At 39.0% G+C, this 20,675-nt stretch overlaps 1 protein-coding gene across 4 annotated transcripts in view; it reads left to right on the top strand.

Annotated features, from left to right (window-relative positions):
* The window catches only part of ROCK2 (Rho associated coiled-coil containing protein kinase 2), a 102,899-nt gene extending 86,315 nt beyond the window's left edge, over positions 1 to 16,584 (top strand). For 3 of the 4 annotated variants that reach the window (XM_067468619.1, XM_067468616.1, XM_060787553.2), the window contains 7 exons: positions 2,667 to 2,737; positions 3,212 to 3,300; positions 5,144 to 5,222; positions 7,182 to 7,443; positions 8,417 to 8,645; positions 12,345 to 12,482; positions 14,235 to 16,584. In XM_067468619.1, coding sequence (XP_067324720.1) covers positions 2,667 to 2,737; positions 3,212 to 3,300; positions 5,144 to 5,222; positions 7,182 to 7,443; positions 8,417 to 8,645; positions 12,345 to 12,482; positions 14,235 to 14,238 — 872 coding nt within the window. In that variant the 3' untranslated portion in view covers positions 14,239 to 16,584. The remainder of the gene's footprint in view (positions 1 to 2,666; positions 2,738 to 3,211; positions 3,301 to 5,143; positions 5,223 to 7,181; positions 7,444 to 8,416; positions 8,646 to 12,344; positions 12,483 to 14,234) is intronic. The other variant, XM_067468624.1, reaches the window with a different exon arrangement.
* Positions 16,585 to 20,675: the final 4,091 nt, after the last annotated feature.

Genomic DNA, 20,675 nt, shown 5'->3' with positions numbered 1-20,675 from the left:
GCTTAAAACTTTGACGTTACCTAGTGATGGCTTTCCATTCATGTCACAGTCATTCAGCATGGAAAGCATTGGAAAGGTCTGTAAAATATAGACTGTGGAGGCCGTATTTTAGGTAAGATGTGGCAGTTGTGGCTGTCTAGATGTTGGACCCTGATTGCATCTACTGTAGAATCGATGCAGTTTGACACCACGTTAACTGCCATGGCTCAATGCTATGAAATCCTGGGATTTGGAGTTTTACAAGGCCTTCTGTGACAAAGAACACTGATACTACATCAAACTGCAACTCCCATGAATCCATAGCATTGAGCCATGGCAGTTAATTCTATATTGTGGTTGCACCTGCCAATGTCCAAAGTTCCAGATATGGCCAATAATCACGAATAATAGCAGCAATATCTGAAATATCTGGTTTCCCAACCTGTTTAAAACAGACCTTTTGCTTCTGTAGGATGAGAGGGGAATGCCTAACTAAATTAAGCTAAATAGAAATCATGTTTTTGAAGCCAGAATAGAGTTTTTGGCCTACTGTAGAATATTTAAATAACCAATGCTTTTGATGAAAAGCTTGGGCTGAAATTGTTTTGCTGCAAAATAAAGGACCCGGAATGGATTTTTTCAAAAGGAGATTCTCTGTCAGCCTTGCCATGCATGCTTCTGTGCCTGTCACGGTCTCATTCCTTAATTAATGAACTATAACCAGATGGTTTGCACAGTGTGACATAAATGTCCTCCTCCTAAAATTTGAAAGATTATGCTCTTTTAAAAATTATTTATATGCATGCACCCCCCCCCCGGTGGTGCGGTGGGTTAAACCACTGACCTGCTGAATTTGCTGACCAAAGGGTTGGTGGTTCGAATCCTTGGGGTGAGCTTCCGCTGTTAGCCCCAGCTTCTGCCATCTTAGTAGTTCGAAAACATGCAAATATGAGTAGATCAATAGGTACCACTCTGGCAGGAAGTTAACAGCACTCCATGCAGTCATGCTGGCCACATATGACCTTGGAGGCGTCTAAAGTGGCTCTTCGTCTTAGAAATGGAGATGAGCACCATCCCCCAGAGTTGGACACAACTAGACTTAATGTCAGAGGAAACATTTACATTTACCTATGATATTGAAAGCATGTTGTGTTTCTATAATTCCTGCAGTACTTGAACATGCTTCCTGAGAATGTTCAAAATGTCACTGAACCCCTAGATTGGTGTTGTCAGATAGCTTCCTTTAGGTGGCACAATGAGGTATCAATTGGTGTCCAAATGGAGCAGTTTTGTCACTGGAGAGACACATCTGGAATCCAGAACAGGGTTGTCAGACTGCATCTGGGATGAGGCAGTGCAGAAGAGTAATGGCAGGACTGTACATTGTCAAACCTGCACAGTTGGAAAAGGGGAAACCTTTACCTTTAACATATATGCATTCAGTGCTGGTAGGAGAATCAGAATTTGAGAACTGCAGTGCTTTATGAATTGTTGAGTAACACATATATATTTGTTCTGAGTTTCACACAGTATTAGTAATGTTGTCTTAGAATACATGTGTGACTTTGGTTGCAAAACTGCTAGCAAGAAAATAGTTAGAAATATATTGAAGCGAAAACAAACTTACTGAAAAATTGTGTTCTTTTCCAACACGATGGTCCATAGCAAGGCATGGGCAGCAGGCCAAGATGTGGCCCTGAGTTGCAGCATTTCTGGCCATAGTCTCCACACTCCTGTTCAAAAATGTTTTAGTACTAAAAGCAAGGAACATGTGTGTTTTGTAGAAAAATCACAAGAAATCCTTAGAAGCGGTTTCATTGAAGAAGTGCAATAAGAAAGCTGTTATTATAACTCTAATGAATAAACTTGCAGAAACTTCTGCTAAAAACCAAGAAACTCAATCATGGCTCTATAACTAAAGGTTTTTCCAGTGTGGTCAAATTATAACAGTGATAACAAGTTATCCAAAGTGTCTTTTAGATTGCATTACTGTGGATGCTCAGCAATGAGATCACATCATGTGTGAGTGGTTAATAATCTAAAAGTTTTGACCTCCTGGTCGGGTTAAACCACTGAGTTACTGAACTTGCTGATTGAAAGGTTGGCGGTTGAATCTGGGAAGCGGGGTTAGCTCCATTGTTAGCCTCAGCTTCTGCCAACCTAGCAGTTCAAAAACATGCAAATGTGAATAGATCAATAGGGAAGATAATGGTGCTTCATGCAGTCATGCTGGCCACATGACCTAGGAGGGGTCTATGTGTAATGCCAGGTCTTCAGCTTAGAAATGGAGATGAGCACCATCCCCCAGAATCAGACACGACTAAAATTAAGGGAAAACCTTTACCTTTACCTTATGGCATCAAGAGATTTTAATGTGTGTGTTCTGATGTTTTTGAAAAATAAAATGGAATGGATTACAGCAGTAATAATTGCTTCTTGTGTGTCTGCTATGAGACATGAAATCTCTACTAATAGGAATGCATAATGGCAATTTTATAACTAGAATGTTATTGTTTTTGCCTTTGTGTACCAGCTGTTTCAGATGCCATAAAAAACTTATAGAAGAGTTTCAAATGAAAAACGTCCCTTTTAGAAAAAAGAATTTCTCAGCTTGGCATGACTTCATAAAATTAAAACACCTAAATATAGCATTGCTTTAAATGACTCTCCCATTTATTAAATTTCAGAGTCAAGATTGGAGGGTTGGCTATCGTTGCCTGCCAGAAACAACACAAAGAAATTTGGTTGGGTCAGAAAGGTAAGAAAATTTATTTTTTAAAGGTGTTTTTCTGATGCATAGAATTTTGTGTAACTTTATGCTGAACCAAACACAGATTTTCATTTGTGCTTTTGACTTGTAGCTGCTTTTCTGAACTGAGGTTGGCTATATACTGCATTTAAAACATGCAAGGTCTTGAGTATTTTGATATTCAGAAGACTTGAGAAGTGTCTTCTGCCAGTAGTGGATGGGAGGTTTCTTGTTGCCTTTTCCCAGTTGGTTGTCTGTATCCCTGTAGTTCCCTTCTTAATGATTAGTTTTATCCTAGGAGACAGGAGTGGGAAGAGCAGGGGAAATCAGTAACTATAAGTAGAGCAGTAGTAAGAAATAGTTTAAATAGTCCCCAAATGTGTGCAAAGATACATCTTCACACTGTAAACATATTGCCGTGGAAGAGAGAGAGGTTGTTAAAATCAAAATGAATATTTGTGATTTGTTTCTTTTTCCTAACAGTATGTGGTTGTTAGCAGCAAGAAGGTCCTGTTCTACCATAGTGAGCAAGATAAAGAACAATCAAACCCTTACATGGTCTTAGACATTGAGTATGTATTGCCTATAAGACTTTATTTCTTTAAGTGATTTGTTTTTTATCAATACGATATATTAGAGTTGCTTTTTTGTGTGCCTTCAAATTATTTCTGATGTAAGGAGACCAAATTACAAGGGTTTCTTGGTATGTTTTTTTTTTCTGAGAAGGGTTGCCTTTGCCTTTCTCTGAAGCTGAGGCAGTGTGGCTTGACCAAGATCACCTAGTAGGTTTCAATAGCTGAATGAGGATATTAGAGGAATTAATTTTGAATTAAAAGTCTCAGGAAACCTCTGGAGGAAAAAAAAACACATTGTGGAAGTTAACAAAAATGAATGTATTATATATTAATGCTGTATAGCTTGTTCACCCACAATGGTCTCACCTTACAAAGAAAGCATGATCGCATACTCCAATCCCTCCCTTTTTCCCCTGTGTGTTTTCCAACTTTTTGGTTTTAGCTAGGATTGAGTTTTATGTTTGTAACAGCCCCCTGGTGACACAGAGGGTTAAACCGCTGAGCTGTTGAACTTGCTAACCGAAAAGTTAGTGGTTTGAATCTGGGGAGTGGGGTGAGCTCCCGCTGTTAGCCCCAGCTTCTGCCAACCTAGCAATTCGAAAACATGCAAATGTGGGTAGATCAATAGGTAACAGCACTCTGCAGTCGTGCTGGCCACATGACCTTGGAGGTGTCTACAGCTTTGAAATGGAGATGAACACCACCCCCCAGAGTTGGACATGACTAGACTTAAACCTTTACTTTACTATTAGCCTTCATTATAAAGAAAATCTGCAAAGTTAGTTGTTACTAGGATTTTGGAAAAGTTGGAGAGTGTGACCACGGTGAAAAAAATCGTATTTTGTATATATACCAACTGTCTTGTATTTCACACTGGGCTATCAAATTATGCATAGTTTTAATTCTTATTTAGGAACAACTTGGTTAAAAAATGTCCCTAGTAGTCAGTGTTTCTGAGCACATATCTTCCATTCTATAAGCACTTCTTGTAAATAACACAGGTCAGACATAATGGGCTTCAGCTCAGTTGTTAGTGCCCGCTGAAGTAGACATATGAAATCTTTGGAAATTACATGAAAGTTGACTTTATAAGTTTTCATTGATTCAGGGCATCCGCTCTAGCTGTAACTGCCATTTGGATTTAGCTGGTAGTTGTCAGGATTGTTGCACCTGTTAGAAATCTATGAGTGAGTTACTGCATCTTTGAGCCATGTTCATTGGAAAAGAAGGTGGTAGTTGAAAAAGAAATCCTTTACTTGAGCCACCTTTATTTCCTTCTAGTGATAAGGGACCCAAGGAAGGAAAGATATTTTGGCTTTCGACTCCCAGAAATCCCAACAGCTGGTAAACTGTCAGGGATTTCTTGGAGTTGTAGGCCAAAACACCTGGGGACCCACAAGTTGAGAGCCACTGCTCTAGATGCTTTTAATTGCATCATCCAGTAAGCATAGCCAAGGCCTAAGCATTGTCTGAGTTGTTGCCTAAAGCTTCAGGATGAGGCTGTTGTACATTTTAATTTTGATTCTTAACTCTTTGTTGGGTCTAATCATGAGGACAATGGCATACCTATTATAGCCATTTTTGTTATTACTTCAGACTGTTTGTCTGAAGAATACATAGAAAAAGGGTAATGGAGGTAATATTTGCCAGTTTCAAAAACATACTAAGTATAGAATCTATTCCAGTACAATTTTCAATTTATATTGTTTTTTAGGATCAAAGTTCATTGGTACAGAAGTAAATGAGAAAGTTTCCATAAGGACGATTAGTTTTGAATTATGTACTTTAATATTCATATCATACCTTTTTAAATTATTTATCTGCATTCTTGCTGTTGCAGCAAATTATTCCATGTCCGGCCTGTTACGCAAACAGATGTATACAGAGCAGATTCCAAGGATATTCCCAGGATTTTCCAGGTAATGTTAGCGAGAAGATTAAGATGGGGTGAAAGAAAATGTACTGCAACTCATCAGAATATTCTAATCTAATTTTATTTAAATTGGTGTTTTTACACTAAGTGTAATTTAGCCCTCTTGAGGTCCCATGCAGGCCCTGTAGTGTTTCTCAGATAGTCATGTTTCACACCCTGTGGTAGGAACTAGTGTGATTTTGATGGGAAAAAAGAATACTATATTTAATCGTTGCTACTTCAAACTAAATTTACTTTACTGTTTGGACAACATAACAATGTCTGATTTCTACTTCAGTAAAATTGTGACATTTGGGATATTTATGACCAAAGCTATTGCTGCAGAAATAATATTGCACAAGTAGACTTTTGCTCATGATGCAGAAGCACAGTAAGACCCATGCATCTGCAAGGGATACGTTCCCGGCCAGACCACAGTTACCTGAAATTGCAGATAAGACCAAATGTAATTAAATTACACTATGTAACACAATTTTTGCATTTTCTAATTGGTTCTATCATAAAAACATGGAGAAAGTTTATTAAATTGCAAAAACTTAGTTTTTTGCGGAAGGGACATCCTGCAAGATATTTTAGTACAGCTTTTCAGTGAATATCTCATAGAGTCCCAACCAATTCAACATAGTTTGTGGCACAAAGACAAAGTTTCTGGAGTACAACAACTACTTCCAAAGTATGGACTGAACCATTAAATAGGAAATAACACTTTCAAACCAGGAACAGAAATTTTGTTACAGTGTTATCTGACTTCCAGCCCCAGCATACCATAGACTTGTGCTGGAGGGACATAGAAAGGGAGCATATCATAGGATCATCATGGAGGTCTGAGCAAATTTCTTGAGAGGCCACTTTTCCCTGGAGTTGGGTATGAATTCCACAGAGGTCTTTTTGTGGTGCGTGGAGAGGGGGGTGTCTCACTATGGAATTTCCTCCTATATCTGCTCCAAAAGGTCCCCTAGTCCCAAAGAACATAATTTAAGGCACAGAAGGACACAAAGTGCTAAAAAAATGTGGGGTTTTTTTCTTCATTGCACCACTTTTTCCATTAGAAATTATTTTTTAAAGTCCTTGGAGAGAAAAATGCGGGTGTGCAGGGAACTATTTCCCCCTGTGTTTTTCCAGTTCTTTTCTGGACCTTCATTATTCTATCGTATAGTATAGTGGAAAACCTATTTCCCTTCTCTTCAACCAACAAAAAAGGACTTGCACAAAGCATCCAAACTTTATATCAAATAAATTTACATGTTACAAGTAGTCTATATATTACTAAATAATAAAAATTAGCCTCATAAACTGTATTAGTTTCATTCCTCGTTTCTGAGCTGATTGGGATGAATGTCGTGTGTAGACCAGGCATGGGCAAATTTCGGTCCTCCAGGTGTTTTGGACTCCAATTCCCACAATTCCTAACAGCCAGTAGGTTGTTAGGAATTATAGGAGTTGAAGTCCAAAACACCTGGAAGGCCGAAGTTTGCCCATGCCTGGTGTAGACCCTAAGCGTTACACATTAGGAGTGGGAGTGGGGAGAGTTTATTAACTGAATGTGTTTTTATCCAGTTCTCTTTATCCCACTGACATGTTGCATTAATTGGAAGCAATTGTTTCATTTGGACCTACAGGCACAAAAATCCAAAGCACAGAAGCCTGAACTAAGCAGGAAACTATGGTCCACCACACTCATTAGCTCCCACTTAATGTAATTTGCAAATAGATCATATAACAATTCTACCACTAAAGGAAATCCAGAAATGGATTGGTGGACATCTCTGTAAGTGATATTAGTGCACTGCCTTGAAATATTTCAATATTATTTATTGGCTGAAATGCATCACTGTTTAGTGAATAAAAATCTTTTTTTTTTCCATTTTGGGGTTCAGGTTTCACGTTTCTATTTGGTTCCTTTGAAAAACTTTGAATGATGTGGTTCTATTTGTATATTATTCAGATCCTATACGATAACGAAGGGGAAAGCAAGAAGGAACTGGAATTCCCAGCGGAATTAACAGGAGATAAATCCAACTATACTTGCCACAAGGGACACGAATTCATACCTACACTGTATCACTTTCCAACCAACTGTGAGGCCTGTATGAAGCCCTTGTGGCACATGTTTAAGCCTCCTCCTGCCCTAGAGTGCCGTCGCTGCCACATCAAATGCCATAAAGATCACATGGATAAAAAAGAAGAGATCATTGCGCCTTGCAAAGGTATCTAGGTGATAACAGCAGAATTAACTTGGGTTGGCCTGTTGGACCACTCAGGTGAAACTCCTGCATCCTGTGAAGTGCCAGGAATAATTGGTGTATAGTGTCTTAGATCAAGGGAAGTCATGCTAGCCCTCTATTCTGCCTTGGTCAGACCACACCTGGAATTATGTGTCTAATTCTGGGCACCACAATTGAAGGGAGATGTTGACAAGAATGTTTCCAGAGGAAGGTGGCTAAAATGATCAAGGGCCTGGAAAACAAGCCCTATGAGGAACGGCTTAATGAGCTGGGCATGTTTAACCTGCAGAAGAGAAGGCTGAGAGGAGACATGATGTGGGCCATGTATCAAGATGTGAGGGGAGGTCACGGGAGGAGGCTTATTTTCTGCTACCCTGGAGACTAGGATACGGACCAAAGGCTTTAAACTACAGGAAAGGAGATTCCACCTGAACATTAGGAAGAACTTCCTGACTGTGAGAGCTGTTCAACAGTGGAACTCTCTTTCCCAGAGCGTGGTGGAAGCTCCTTTGGAGGGTTTTAAACAGAGGCTGGATGGCCATCTGTTGTGGGTGCTTTGAATGTGATTTTCCTGCTTCTTGGCAGAATGAGGTTGGACTGGATGGCCCACAAGGTCCAGAACTCTATGATTCTGTGATTCTATGACTTGCTAGCATGATAGTCTCAAATTTTATGCCTTTCTTAGCCTGCCCAACCCCTCCCCTCCAAATATTCCTTATAGTCGTTATATGAGCTGCCTTGTGATTTGTCTGCTGTTTGGCTGGATTGTGTTTCATGCTAACGTATGCCTGCTGGGAAAGTTGATTGAGCACATGTTTAAAGTTGGCCTACTTTGGCAGGACACACGTGCCCATGACAGGAATGAAGGAGTCTGGTTATTTTTTCCCCCATCTAAGTACAGTGAGTTGACTTTCTGTATGTGCGTTCTAAGTTACTGTTTTTTAATGTGTTTCAGTGAATTATGATATATCGACTGCAAAGAACCTACTGCTGTTAGCCAATTCCATGGAGGATCAACAGAAATGGGTGAGCCGCCTGGGGAAAAGGATCCCCAAGAAACCCCCGGCACCAGATCCATTTGCACGGTCTTCACCAAGAACTTCCATGAAGGTACAGCCAAACCAGTCTATCAGACGGCCAAGCAAACAGCTTCCTCCAAATAAAAAGGAAGGCTTCCCTCCAAGGTAACAACAAATGAAAAACTCCTCACTGTTTTATGGGAAATGCTTATTATTATGGAGGTAGAAATTGCTAAGGTTTCTGGTAGCTCTAAATTTCATTTAGTGTCTTCTAGATGTATATTTGAGCGCCTCTGAAGGGTAAACATCCATCATGAGAGCATTTTGTTGCTTCTGCTGGTAAAATCATTCTCTTTCAGGAGACACTGTAATCCAGGCATGGGCAAACTTTGGCCATCCAGGTGTTTTAGTCTTCAACTCCCACAATTCCTAGCAGCTTATTGGCTGCTAGGAATTGTGGGAGTTGAAGTCCAAAACACCTGGAGGGCCAGAGTTTGCCCATATCTGCTCTAATCTGTTCTGCAAATGTTTGCAGAAAAGGGTGAAATGGTCAAATACATACCATGAGGAGCTGTTATAGGGCATTCAAAGTCCAGGTCAAGCCACTTACTTCACAAAGCAGTAAAATTATATTTTTGGCTTTGCATTAGTAGAAGCATTGAAGCAGCAGAATGCTTTGTTTTAATGATGTCAATTAGCAGCACGTCCTGTGATGTCTTCCGCTTAAAGTTAAGGGTTATCTGAGCTTGAAGGAGACTTCTTCAGAGCCCCAAGAAATAAAGTGAGAGCTAGATTTAGAATCTGTTTGATTTATAATCCACGTTGTACCAGAACAGACAGTGAAGATCAGACAAGGTCCTGTACAGCATGCCATTTAGTCTCTATGGTGGGAAGAGTTAGGAAGAAATCACCTTGGGTGTTTTCTGCTGCTTAAATAGTATAGAGTAACAGAGATTTTCTATATGGAATTTGTCTGCTAACAGAATATGATTGTGGCAGTGGCTATTTTGTTTATATCCCTTCTACAATTTCAGATGGGGATAGACTCACCATGGATCTTCTGTAATATAGACTGCTTTTCAGTCCTAAATATGTTTTTCCTTCCTGGAAAAAATAATTAAGAGGGCTCTAAAAGGTGCCAGAATTCAGCATGCTACTTTTCTTAATTTAAAAGTGACAACTGTGTGACATTGTGCATTTGGTGACAGATAGATAAAATTAAAATGATAATCCTCAATTTGATTTGAAAGTCTATAAAGTTAAACTTTTCTTTGAGCCTTCTTCTGTTAGATGGAGTAGCTGCCATCTATTAATTACCTCCAAAAGGATAGCTAGTGGCATTATTGTTTCAGTGGAAAATTTTGGAAGCCTAAATACTGATTTCTGGATCTGAATTAATTTCAGATCTATAAAATAGTGACTTTAGCCTATAAAGCCCTAAACAGTTTTGGCCCAAACTTATCTCCCTCTATCAGCCATCCAGGGTGTTAAAATCTTCTAGGGAGGCCCTGCTCTTGATCCCGCCCCCCTTGCAAGTGCGACTGATGGGGACGAGAGACAGCGCCTTCTCAGTGGTGGCCCCTCAGCTATGGAACTCCCTTTCCAGTGATATCAAATTGGTCCCCTCCCTCTTGATAGTCAGAAAAAAAGCTAAAGACCTGGCTCTGATACCAGGTGTTCGGGGAGTAGTGTACTATGGAATTCGACTCAAATGAAGCACCACAAATAACGGCCATGAGACTAGGCATTATGTTTTAATTTGTTTTAATTGTATTTATATGTTTTATTGGTTTTGTTACTCATTGTGTTGTTGTTTTTGTATTTATAATGCGGCTTTGAATCTTGGCATAACTGTAAGCTCCTCTGAGTCCCTTCCAGGGTGAGAAGAGCAGAGTAGAAATATAGTAAATAAATAAATAAATTTCACTTATGATGAACCTTTGGGGTGAATATAGCACATACCATCTTTTGATTGTTATCATTTTATGACAGTTGTAATTCTATTTTATTTTTTTTTAGTTCTGGGCCTGTCCTTCGAATTGTCCTTCACTGAATTGTGTTTATTTTCTGTACTGTGTTGTTTTTTAACATTTCAACAGTAAGTAATAGGGACCTGTGGTTGAAGCACGCTAATTGTGAGAACTAACCATGAGAGCTTGGCTATGACGCCTAAATGACAATATTTTTAAAGACATTGGTGTCATAATAATCACTTGAGAATATAGATGTTTTTAAAAGTGGACACTTCTTTAATATTTAAATGCATTGATTATAGTACTGTTACATTTTAACCAAGATTACAGATGTGGTTTTAACTGGAGAGCAAAAACAATATTGTCATTTAATGACAGATTGAATCTGAGTATGACTCAAATGCCATGAAAGGCAATTTCTGTGCATTTCATGCCTTTTCCTGTTTGGCACTTGTTGCATATAAAATAACAGTAAATGTATAGTAAAATACTGAAAGCTGATTTCATTTATTTAAAGGAACATGAGAAATTTGAATCCATTTGGAGAAATTTCGCTACATTTCTAAATTCCATTAAAAGCAGTGGAGCACACAAAATGTGCATAAATATTCTACTTTGGCCGAAAGGCACCAGATCCTGTCTGATTTTGGAAGTTAAAGTGCCGATTAATACCTGGGTGTGAGATGGCCAAGAAGTACCAGGTCCTGTAGCTCCATTTCAGAGGAAGGATCTGGGGGAGAAAAACCCTATCCTTGTCCTGGATTTGCTTGACTAAAAAAAAAAGTGATGAAATTCATGGGATCAGCAAAAGTCAACATTTGACCTGAAGGCACATAGACAGAATTTTTTCTGTTCTTTATTCTGAAATAAACCACCAATATTTTGTCAACAAAATATGTCTTCTTTTTTCCAATATTACATTTCTGTTCACAAAAGTAATGCTTTAGAAATAATGTAGAAAATGGGCCCCCTGGTGGCTGAGCTGATGAACTTGCTGATGGAAAGGTTTGAATCCAGGGAGCAGGGTGAGCTCCAGTTGTTAGCCGCAGCTTCTACCAACCTAGCAGTTTGATCACATGTAAATGTGAGTAGATCAATAGGTACTGCTTCGGCTGGAAGGTAACAGCGCTCCATGCAGTCATGCTGGCCACATGACTTTGGAGGTGTGTACAGACATGGTGCCTCTTTGGCTTAGAAATGGAGATGAGCACCAGCCCCCAGAGTCGGACATGACTCCAACTTGTATAATCAACACCATCCAAGTGTGATGTAGGAGCTGAGCAGATGGGGAGGGAAAAAATCTGTGATACATAAATTAAGTCTCGGGTGGAGTACAAACATCTCCTAAAACTACTATTTTAATGTTAGGTCTGTTTATGATGCCATCCTCTTTCAGGAGCATATCAAATCTGGCCACATAGACATGGGAAGTCTTGTGCAGACTATTCCCACAATCTGCTCTCATGGAGTTATCCTTCAGTTTATGTGATTACAGATAAAAAATCATTTTGGCAAGCTGTTCTTATGTAGTTTTCCTGTTTTACTAGTCTGATCCTGCTGTTTCATGTTTTCACATTTTCGTTAGAACGATTTTAAAGCGGAACACCATAATAATTATACACTTCCAAATATGTAGCTTGCTGTTTTATTTTGCAACTGCGAGTTATTTCCAGTCGTTGGCCAATAGCCATTGAAGAGGATCACTGTTGTTAGTTTGTTATTCTAATGGACAGGTATAGAAAAGCATAGGATCTATAAGGATTCTGGGCAATGGCCAGTATGTCACAATGACGATGCAAAAGGAGAAAAAAATGTGTGTTACCATAGCTGTCATATTGAGAAGCCTTTAAAGTGAACCGTGGCTCACAAACTTTAAAACCTCATTTTTCAGATTGATTGAGATGGCATGTAGAGACTGGGATTGGTCATTTGATGATATTGATTTTGATATTGAGTTTAATATTGATGATGCTGGGAACGATAACGATCTTGACGATAGCGATGATGATAACGTGTTTGTTCTGAAGAGGTAAATGGGTATCGAGAGGAGCGTGGATTGGCTTTCTTAAAACGAAGCATGCTGCTTGGATTTTTCCTTGTAGATGAAATGTGTGGATTGAGAATTCCCTGAAAGTAGCTTCATGACTTAAACGGCATTCAAAATCCTTCTGACGATGCATGACTCCTGAAGTATCCTGAAGTTACCATTTTTTTAAAAAAATCCAGATGTCCACCAGTTTGTCGTGTGCTGCTAATGATCTGCATATCTCTATTTGAGCAAAATCAAATTACCTACTTGTTCAGTTTTTTGTATGTTGTTGCAGGCTTGGGAGCAGGCAGCAACATAAATCTGTTTTGAAATGTAGTGTAACTTTTCATATTTGCTAGTGACTTGCACATGGCATTCTTGCAGCTCGTTCTGTGAGATCTCGCTATGCCTTGGCTTTCTCTGCATTGGTGTGCCTTTTCTAACCATTCATGTGTGATGGAAGTTGCATTGCAAAAACAGTGAATTACAAATTTTAGCAATTGTTTTTATTCCATTAGATTAATGCCTATTACATTGGAGCATTCCTTTTTCTCTTATGCACATTTTATCACAAGGACTAGTCATTGCCTTAGAGAAAGGCGTGCTTTCAGATTCTCCAAAGAGAACATAGCCTCTAGGCTAGGCATGGGAAAACTTCGGCCTTCCAGTCATTTTGGACTTCAACTCTCACAATTCCTAACAGCCTGAATTGTGGGAGTTGAAGCCCAAAATACCTGGACGGCTGATGTTTGCCTAAGCCTGCTCTAGGCCCTAAAAAGATGCCATTTACAAGTATGAATATGGAAATGGTTAAATATGAAACACTCTTCTCTACTTTCTCATCAGTATGTATTGTTTTCCCATAAGATCCTAATGGGGTTGCCATCCCCTGCTATATTGCTCTGTTGTTGTTTATTTGTTCAGTCGCTTCCAACTTCGTGACCTCATGGACCAACCCACGCCAGAGCTCCCTGTCAGCCGTCACCACCCCCAGCTCCTTCAGAGTCAAGCCAGTCACTTCAAGGATACCATCCATCCATCTTGCCCTTGGTCGGCTCCTCTTCCTTTTTCCTTCCATTTTCCCAAGCATCATATTGCTCTATCCCATGGGATATAGTAGGCATTCAGTGCAAACTTTCAGGGCAGATTGATCTCAGTTGCAACAGTCATTGTAGAATTCCTTGCAAAAACAAAATGGGTGTCTCTGCACCAGTCTGTTTAGAAGAAAATACTAGCTCACCATCCAAAACAAAACTCAAGGCTTTTCCATAACTGGAGAAGGATCAGAAGAAGCAGATGTGGACATTTTTAGACACAGAAACAGGGAAAAGAGAGGGACAAATTTTTGCTTGGTGCCTGTTAAACTAATTGGAAGTGAATGGACTGTCACTTGCTTCAATGTCGGAAAGAAAGGACTTGAGTTTCTTCGTTTAGGCATAGAAAGCCACTTAAGGACATTGCCCTGCTTTGCCAACCTATCTCCTGCTTGGTGGAAAATTAAGTAATTAAGTAATTTTCTTGTACTGCTTCTGACATGGAGTTTGTCTTAGGTCAGTGGTTTTCAACCTGTGGGTCCCCAGGTGTTTGGACCTACAACTCTCAGAAATCCCAGCCAGTTTACCAGCCGGGGAGCCACAGGTTGAGAACCACTGTCTTGGGGGCCTGCCAGTGGCATTAATTTCCCCAGAATTAATTCTGCTTTTCCATACATTTAACTGTGTTTACTGACCCAATCTTCTTCTTTTTTTCCAGCTAACTGCCTTCTGTGAATGCAGCCATTGTTGAAGGTGATTGCCTTCCTATCGAAATAAGACTGAAACATCATATCCCAAAATTTTATGAAAAGTATATATATATATATGTTCCTGAAAGACAGTTATATATAAATATATATATCAGAAGTTTACAGGGAGGCGTGTGGTTTTTTTGTTTTGTTTTGCTGCAGTACATCTTACTAACAAATCCTGTGTGCATTTTCTTAATGTAACCTGGCTGGTTGGCCAATCAAATGAGGAATGGTTGGTCATAGTGCAAGGATACGCTGAAACTCTTCCACAAAACCTACCTTTTGGACTGGCCCGCACTACATTTCACAAAAGGAAGCAAAAGCATGAGGAATCTATCCCTGTTCTGATTATTATTATTATTATTCTTTTTTAGAGAAACGACACCAGCAAGTTTGCCAGAAGAGGGGGTGGGGTTTTTGGGTGGCGGGAGGGAAGGGGTGTGTCACACTGATGAAGACTGCATCTTTAAAAAGTGACCATTATACTGTGTGTGTTTTGTGTTTTGGTGTGTAAATATGTACATTGTACTGTAATGCTGCAAGAGGGTTTTAAAAAAAACTTTCCACTTTATTTTTATACATACTATTCATATACCATGAACTGCAGTTGCAACTATGCACTTGTATAAAGCCATACTGTTTATATCATCCATAACTGCGTAGCTGCATGTCTGTGCTCAGCAGCGAAGTATAATGAGAAGCTCCAAGTATATACTCACTTCAGTTACTACTTAATGGGCAATCCTGTTTTACCAGTCTTGAATGCCTTAAATTAATTTTGCTCCCTTCAAGTCTGTGCCCATTCTAGATATTTAAGAGAGAGAGAGAAAATGGATGCAGCTCTTAGAATGCAATTTTGCTTTGTGGCAGAACCATATAGTGCACTATGTTTACAAATAATAGTTTATATCTATGTCAGATTGCTCTGAATGTATATCTAATGGGTTTGGAAAGGGAGGGAGGGTCAGCTTAGTATTGATTTGAGAAACAATGAACCAGTAGTATTAGAACCTAATATATAGCTTTCACGCATAGACATAATTTTCCATCCAGCCCTTTGTACAAACTTAATTATTGTTGAACTTTATATTGCCCTTACTAAGTGCTATAAAACTTCATTCTGCCTTTTTTTTTTTTTTGCATACTATCTTTGCTGGGTTTTTTTATTTTTGAAGAAGAAAAAAGAACCCTTTAACTATTTTTACCTTTTCATCGCACATATTGAAGAACTGTTACAAACCCTTTAAAGAATGGAACGTACTATAGATGTATTTTAAACTTCTTTTGAATCCTGTTCTCTTAGCACGTAACTTTAGGAATATAGGAACTAGGAAGGTGATTTAAGTTGCATGTGTTTTGAGAACAGATGGGAGGAAAAGGCCTTGTAGGCACTTAATTTGATTTTATTTTGTAATTTTTGTATAAAAATATAATTTATGTGAGCGCTCATTCATACCATGTCCATAATTTATCCCGGAGAATGCATGTTTTATACAACTACAATATACTATAATGTTAAACATGATGGCAGTAAAAAAAAAGGAAAAGCATTATTGTACCTTCCTCCTTGGTTTCTTTTTTTCTTCTATGTATACATACATATATATGCACATCTCTCTCTCTATATATATATATATGTTGTGTGACTGTGTGCTCATGATAAACAAATCTAACATTTAAGTGAAGAGCATGAGACATTTCACTAAGTGTTTTCTTTAGTAATCGCAACAGAGTTTGAAGGCAGACCAGGAATTGCTTGACATCTTGACTGTGAACTTTGCAGTTCCCCTTACATAGTAGAGTTCACCAAACAGGATTCCTGCACAGTTCCTCTTTGTGTCTGGAAAGCTTGAGGCGTAGAATTTGATTTTGCTTTACACTGGGATCTCCTTTTATTAAACCCCCTTGAAATGAATTAGAATTCACTTTAGCAGGTCATAGATAACAGATGTTACCTACCAGTGGACCAGAGCTTTGGAAGCACCCCTCCCATCAATACACTGTAATTTATCCACGCTGTATTCAATTATGTTATTTATATACACTTGATCTAAAAAAGGACGCGTGACCCATAACTTAAATTTTTTAAATGTACCTTCTTTCAGCTATCTTGGAAGCCCACGATGAAGCAAAAGAGTATTTATCACAGCGAGAGTCCAGCATATTTTAAGAAATGCATATTGTTTAAACATGTATACAATAAAAATGTTTCCTTTCACTGAAGGCATACATATTTTATATAATTGTTATTTGTGGGAAGATCTGGATTGGAAGAAATATATATATTTTTAAATAAACTATTTCAGTAAGATAAAATATTCTTTGATGTTGGCAAGTTAATTTTCAAAAAAATTTGAAGTATGCATATACAACATTTTTTATAGAATTCTCATTCTAGGATTCACAATTTTAAAAGTTTTTATATAATGCAGAAATTTGTATTTTCATTGCTTGGAGAATTACCCAGTAGGGTTTTACATGAAACATTTGGAGACACGAAATTAGTCTTTGCAGAGTTGTTAGAATTTTTGCATTATCTCCCCAGAGAAGGGCACAACCTCATAGTCAGCAGAACCATTACTAATATGTGCCAGAATGATATTGGAAAAACCTCATCTAAAGGAGGCCTTCCCAATGTTGCATTGCAACTCCCAGCTATCTACACCACTGGGATACTGGGAGCTGTGCTTTAACTATATCTTAAATTAAAGGAACATGGCCATAGAGCTCAGAAAACTCACAGCAACCGTGTATCTGAAGAGTTACACGATTCCCACCTTTGTCTTAATCCGTTAAGACAAAAATAGTAAAGCACACAGAATGAAGAGTGATCTCTCTGGTCTCACCAGAATGAAAAGAAATGCAAAAAATGGACCATAAAGCTGAGCCATGAAATTCATAATGGACAAACAAAACTGTCTTAGACTTCAGTCAGACGCATACTTGATTCCGAATACATCAGTAGACTTACATGTTTAACAAGCATTCAGATAAATCTTTTGTTTGCACATTATATTCTTTGATAGTGTCTTGAACTTGACTTACTGGTGTTTAGATGCTCTGTAGTGCAGCTTTTCTCAACAGGAGGTATCCTTAAAGTATTTTTCAGGTCTTCGGGGAACCTCTGCATGCAATGTATTATACCTGCAGCTCAATCAATTATTTTGTCCTCACTTGTGATCATGCACAGAAACACTAATGACTTTTTGTGGAGACCTTGAGATACCTTGCTCGAATGCAGTGATTCTCAACCTGTGGGTCCCCAGGTTTTTTGGCCTACAACTCCCAGGAATCCCAGCCAGTTTACCAGCTGTTAGGATTTCTGGGAATTGAAGGCCAAACCTTCTGGGGACCCACGAGTTGAGAACCACTGCTCTAATGTGTGAAAATAAATCCAAGTAACCTCTTGCTAAAAGACTGGCGTAGTTACAACATCCAGAATGTATAAAGAATCTGGTATATCCTTCCTGGTCATCACAGTCTTGGGAAGGAGATGGATTCATTAATTCAATCTACTCCAGTAACCCTCAGCGAGACTTTTTGGATGGCGTAACCACAGAATTGACATGTCACTACGTTTGCAGAAGTTTGACGAAGGTGTAGTCAGACAGGGATTGATACCACAATCCTGCCTTGAGGCCATGGCTTAGTATCTCTTTGTAACTGGAGTTTAAGATGTAGAAACACTAGTGATCATGATCTGGTGATCATGATTCAGGTAAGACTAATTGCTCCTTTACTTTGGAGGCTTCTCCAATCAAGCTTCCTAGCCAGAATTGACCACATACTGGGCTTGTTGAGAGTTCCTGTCCAACACATCTGCTGGATGCTAAATCAAAGAAGGCTGGTTAAAGAGGTCCAGTGCTTATCCTGCATTTCTGAAATGGGAACTACAGTAGATTCTCGCTTATCCAACCTTCGCTCATCCAACGTTCTATATTATCCAATGCAGTCTGCCTCCCACCCGGATCCACAGCTGTTTCAAAACATTTCTATATTTTGGTGCTAAATTGGTAAACACAGAAATTACTACCTAACGTTAGTGTGTATGGAACTGCTTTTTCTGTTGATTTGTTGTAAAACATAATGTTTTGGTGCTTAATTTGTAAAATCATGTAATTTGACGTTTAATAGGCTTTTCCTTAATCCCTCCTTATTCAACATTTTCACTTATCTAATGTTCTGCTGGCCCGTTTATGTTGGATAAGCAAGACTATACTGTAAAACCAAGTATTTTGCCAAGACTGAATATATTCGGTGGAAAAGTACACTTCTTTTGTCTACCCACAACACCCTACAGCAGGGGTCATTAGGAGGAATTTTGAATCTTGCAAAAAAAAAAAAGGGAGGGTCACAAATTGCTCCCACTTGATCTTTGTGGAGTGTGGAGACTATTTACCCCCTTTTGCCTTAGGAGAGAACTATACTTGCACCCACGGTGCCTTTAACTGACAAAAGATAACTGTACTTTTCCATCTGATCCTGTAAGTTAAATGTTTTGGTCATATTCATCTCAAATTTTTTTCTAAGGCAGGAGTAGTCAATCTCTCCAGATATTTGGGTAAGTCATAAACATGGTCAGTGGCCCAAAACTCTGGGACTTATCTCAAAAACGCTTGGGAGGCACCATCTTCTTCAGCTATTTAAAGAGTTCAGAACTGAGTATTTACAGATGGCTTTCCAAATTGACTCTCCCAGCAGTTGAAGCTAGATTGGAGATGTGTGGCTTGCCCAACTAGGGCTGAAATACATTCTGTATTTTGAGTTTGGATCTCCAATAACAAATTCTCTAATTCCTACATGGCATTCACTCCCATCAACTAGGAATTGCCCAACTGCCTCAAGCAATCTTGGCAAGGATACCTATTGGCCGTCAACAAAACCCTACATAAATGTCCAGTGTCCATGTGAAATGCACAACTTGCCACATAAAGGTAGCAATATTCCCCAGGCGCATAGAATTAAAACCACATACAGACATTGTATTTAATATAGAAAAACCTTTTATTTGCATGGCAGGAAATCCATAACCATTCTCCATCATGGTCAACTGTGAAATCGCGCATATGGTATTTCCTGCGCATGCACAGACAGCTTTGGAATCTTCTAGAAATCTTTTAGACACTTTTAGACGGTACCCCTGAGTGGCATTTCATTGGATGCTGTTTACCGTGTAGCAACTTGAATCACGCTGTTCACTTTTGTCTCTCATAAGCTGGATGCTTCCTCCAAGAGAGACGCTGCATTTGGAAAGGCAGTCCTCTTCTGTGGTGGCATGACGCCCACCAGCCAAGGTTAGTAGCCAGCTAGACTACCATATGTGCAATTTCACAGTTGACCACGATTGAGAAGTAGAGGTTGCTTACCTATAACCATGTTTCTCTGAGTAGTCACCGGTGAATTCGCACATCCCCAACCATCCTCCCTGTTGTTCATCATGCCTCAGTCCTAGCTGCTCTCATGGTGGAGGAGCTGCGGCAGTAGCCCCTCCCACGAATTCTATCTACAATATGGGGAGAGTAGGCGGGGCTACTGCCTAAAAGTGTCAAAGATTTCTAGAAAATTCTGAAGCTATCTGCACATGCGCAGGAAATACCACGTGGGTATTTCACAGGTGACCACTTGGAGAAACACAGTTACATGTAAACAACCTCTACTTCCCATGGCTTGCACAAAAGTTAATTAAAAAACAGCTGAAAAACGTACTGATATACATGCTGAAGAAGTGGCCCTTTAGTAAGACTCTGTGTGGTCAAAATTTGCAGTTGAGAATCTATACAAAGTTTACAACATGGCAGATGTAGAATCAAAATGCAGGCTTATGAATGAAATACAGGGATTCTCATACCACCTCTATTATGATGCCAGTCCAGGAGTGCTTACTGCTTATACACAGTATAAGATTAGATTATGAGTTCATTTACAATTGTATATACTTCCCAGATAAGATAAAGTGGAAAATAATTGAAAACATCTATTAAAGAAGATGTAACACCATCATCCACTAAGATGATGCATCGCTCATCCTTTCATGGTACAACATAACAGCTCTGAATACGACAAATGAATCTTCAGAAATATACTGACAACTTCAGAATGAATTGTTGTTTCATGGAAAGATCCGGAGATGCTGGTCTTGAAATGCTGGCCAGACATATCTCAGTAGAGTTACAAGCACACACACTTTCTTAAACAGTTTAGTCTGAAAATATTATCCATTAATTAAGGTTTCTCACAATGCAAGGCTTGCTGGGTATGTATCCCATCATATTTTGAAACTCTGCTACTATATTTATGCTGACATCTTTATTTCCAAAAATAACAAGCTTCTTACTGCATGGAGTGTTGGTATTCTGAAGAATGATGATATTTTGGCCCAAATCTTAGACACCATTCTTCCTTTTTTG

Source organism: Anolis sagrei, chromosome 1 (assembly GCF_037176765.1).
Source record: "Anolis sagrei isolate rAnoSag1 chromosome 1, rAnoSag1.mat, whole genome shotgun sequence".
NCBI lineage: Eukaryota > Metazoa > Chordata > Lepidosauria > Squamata > Dactyloidae > Anolis > Anolis sagrei.
Note: the sequence above shows the minus strand (reverse complement) of the source record. Positions and strands in the feature narration are given on the sequence as shown.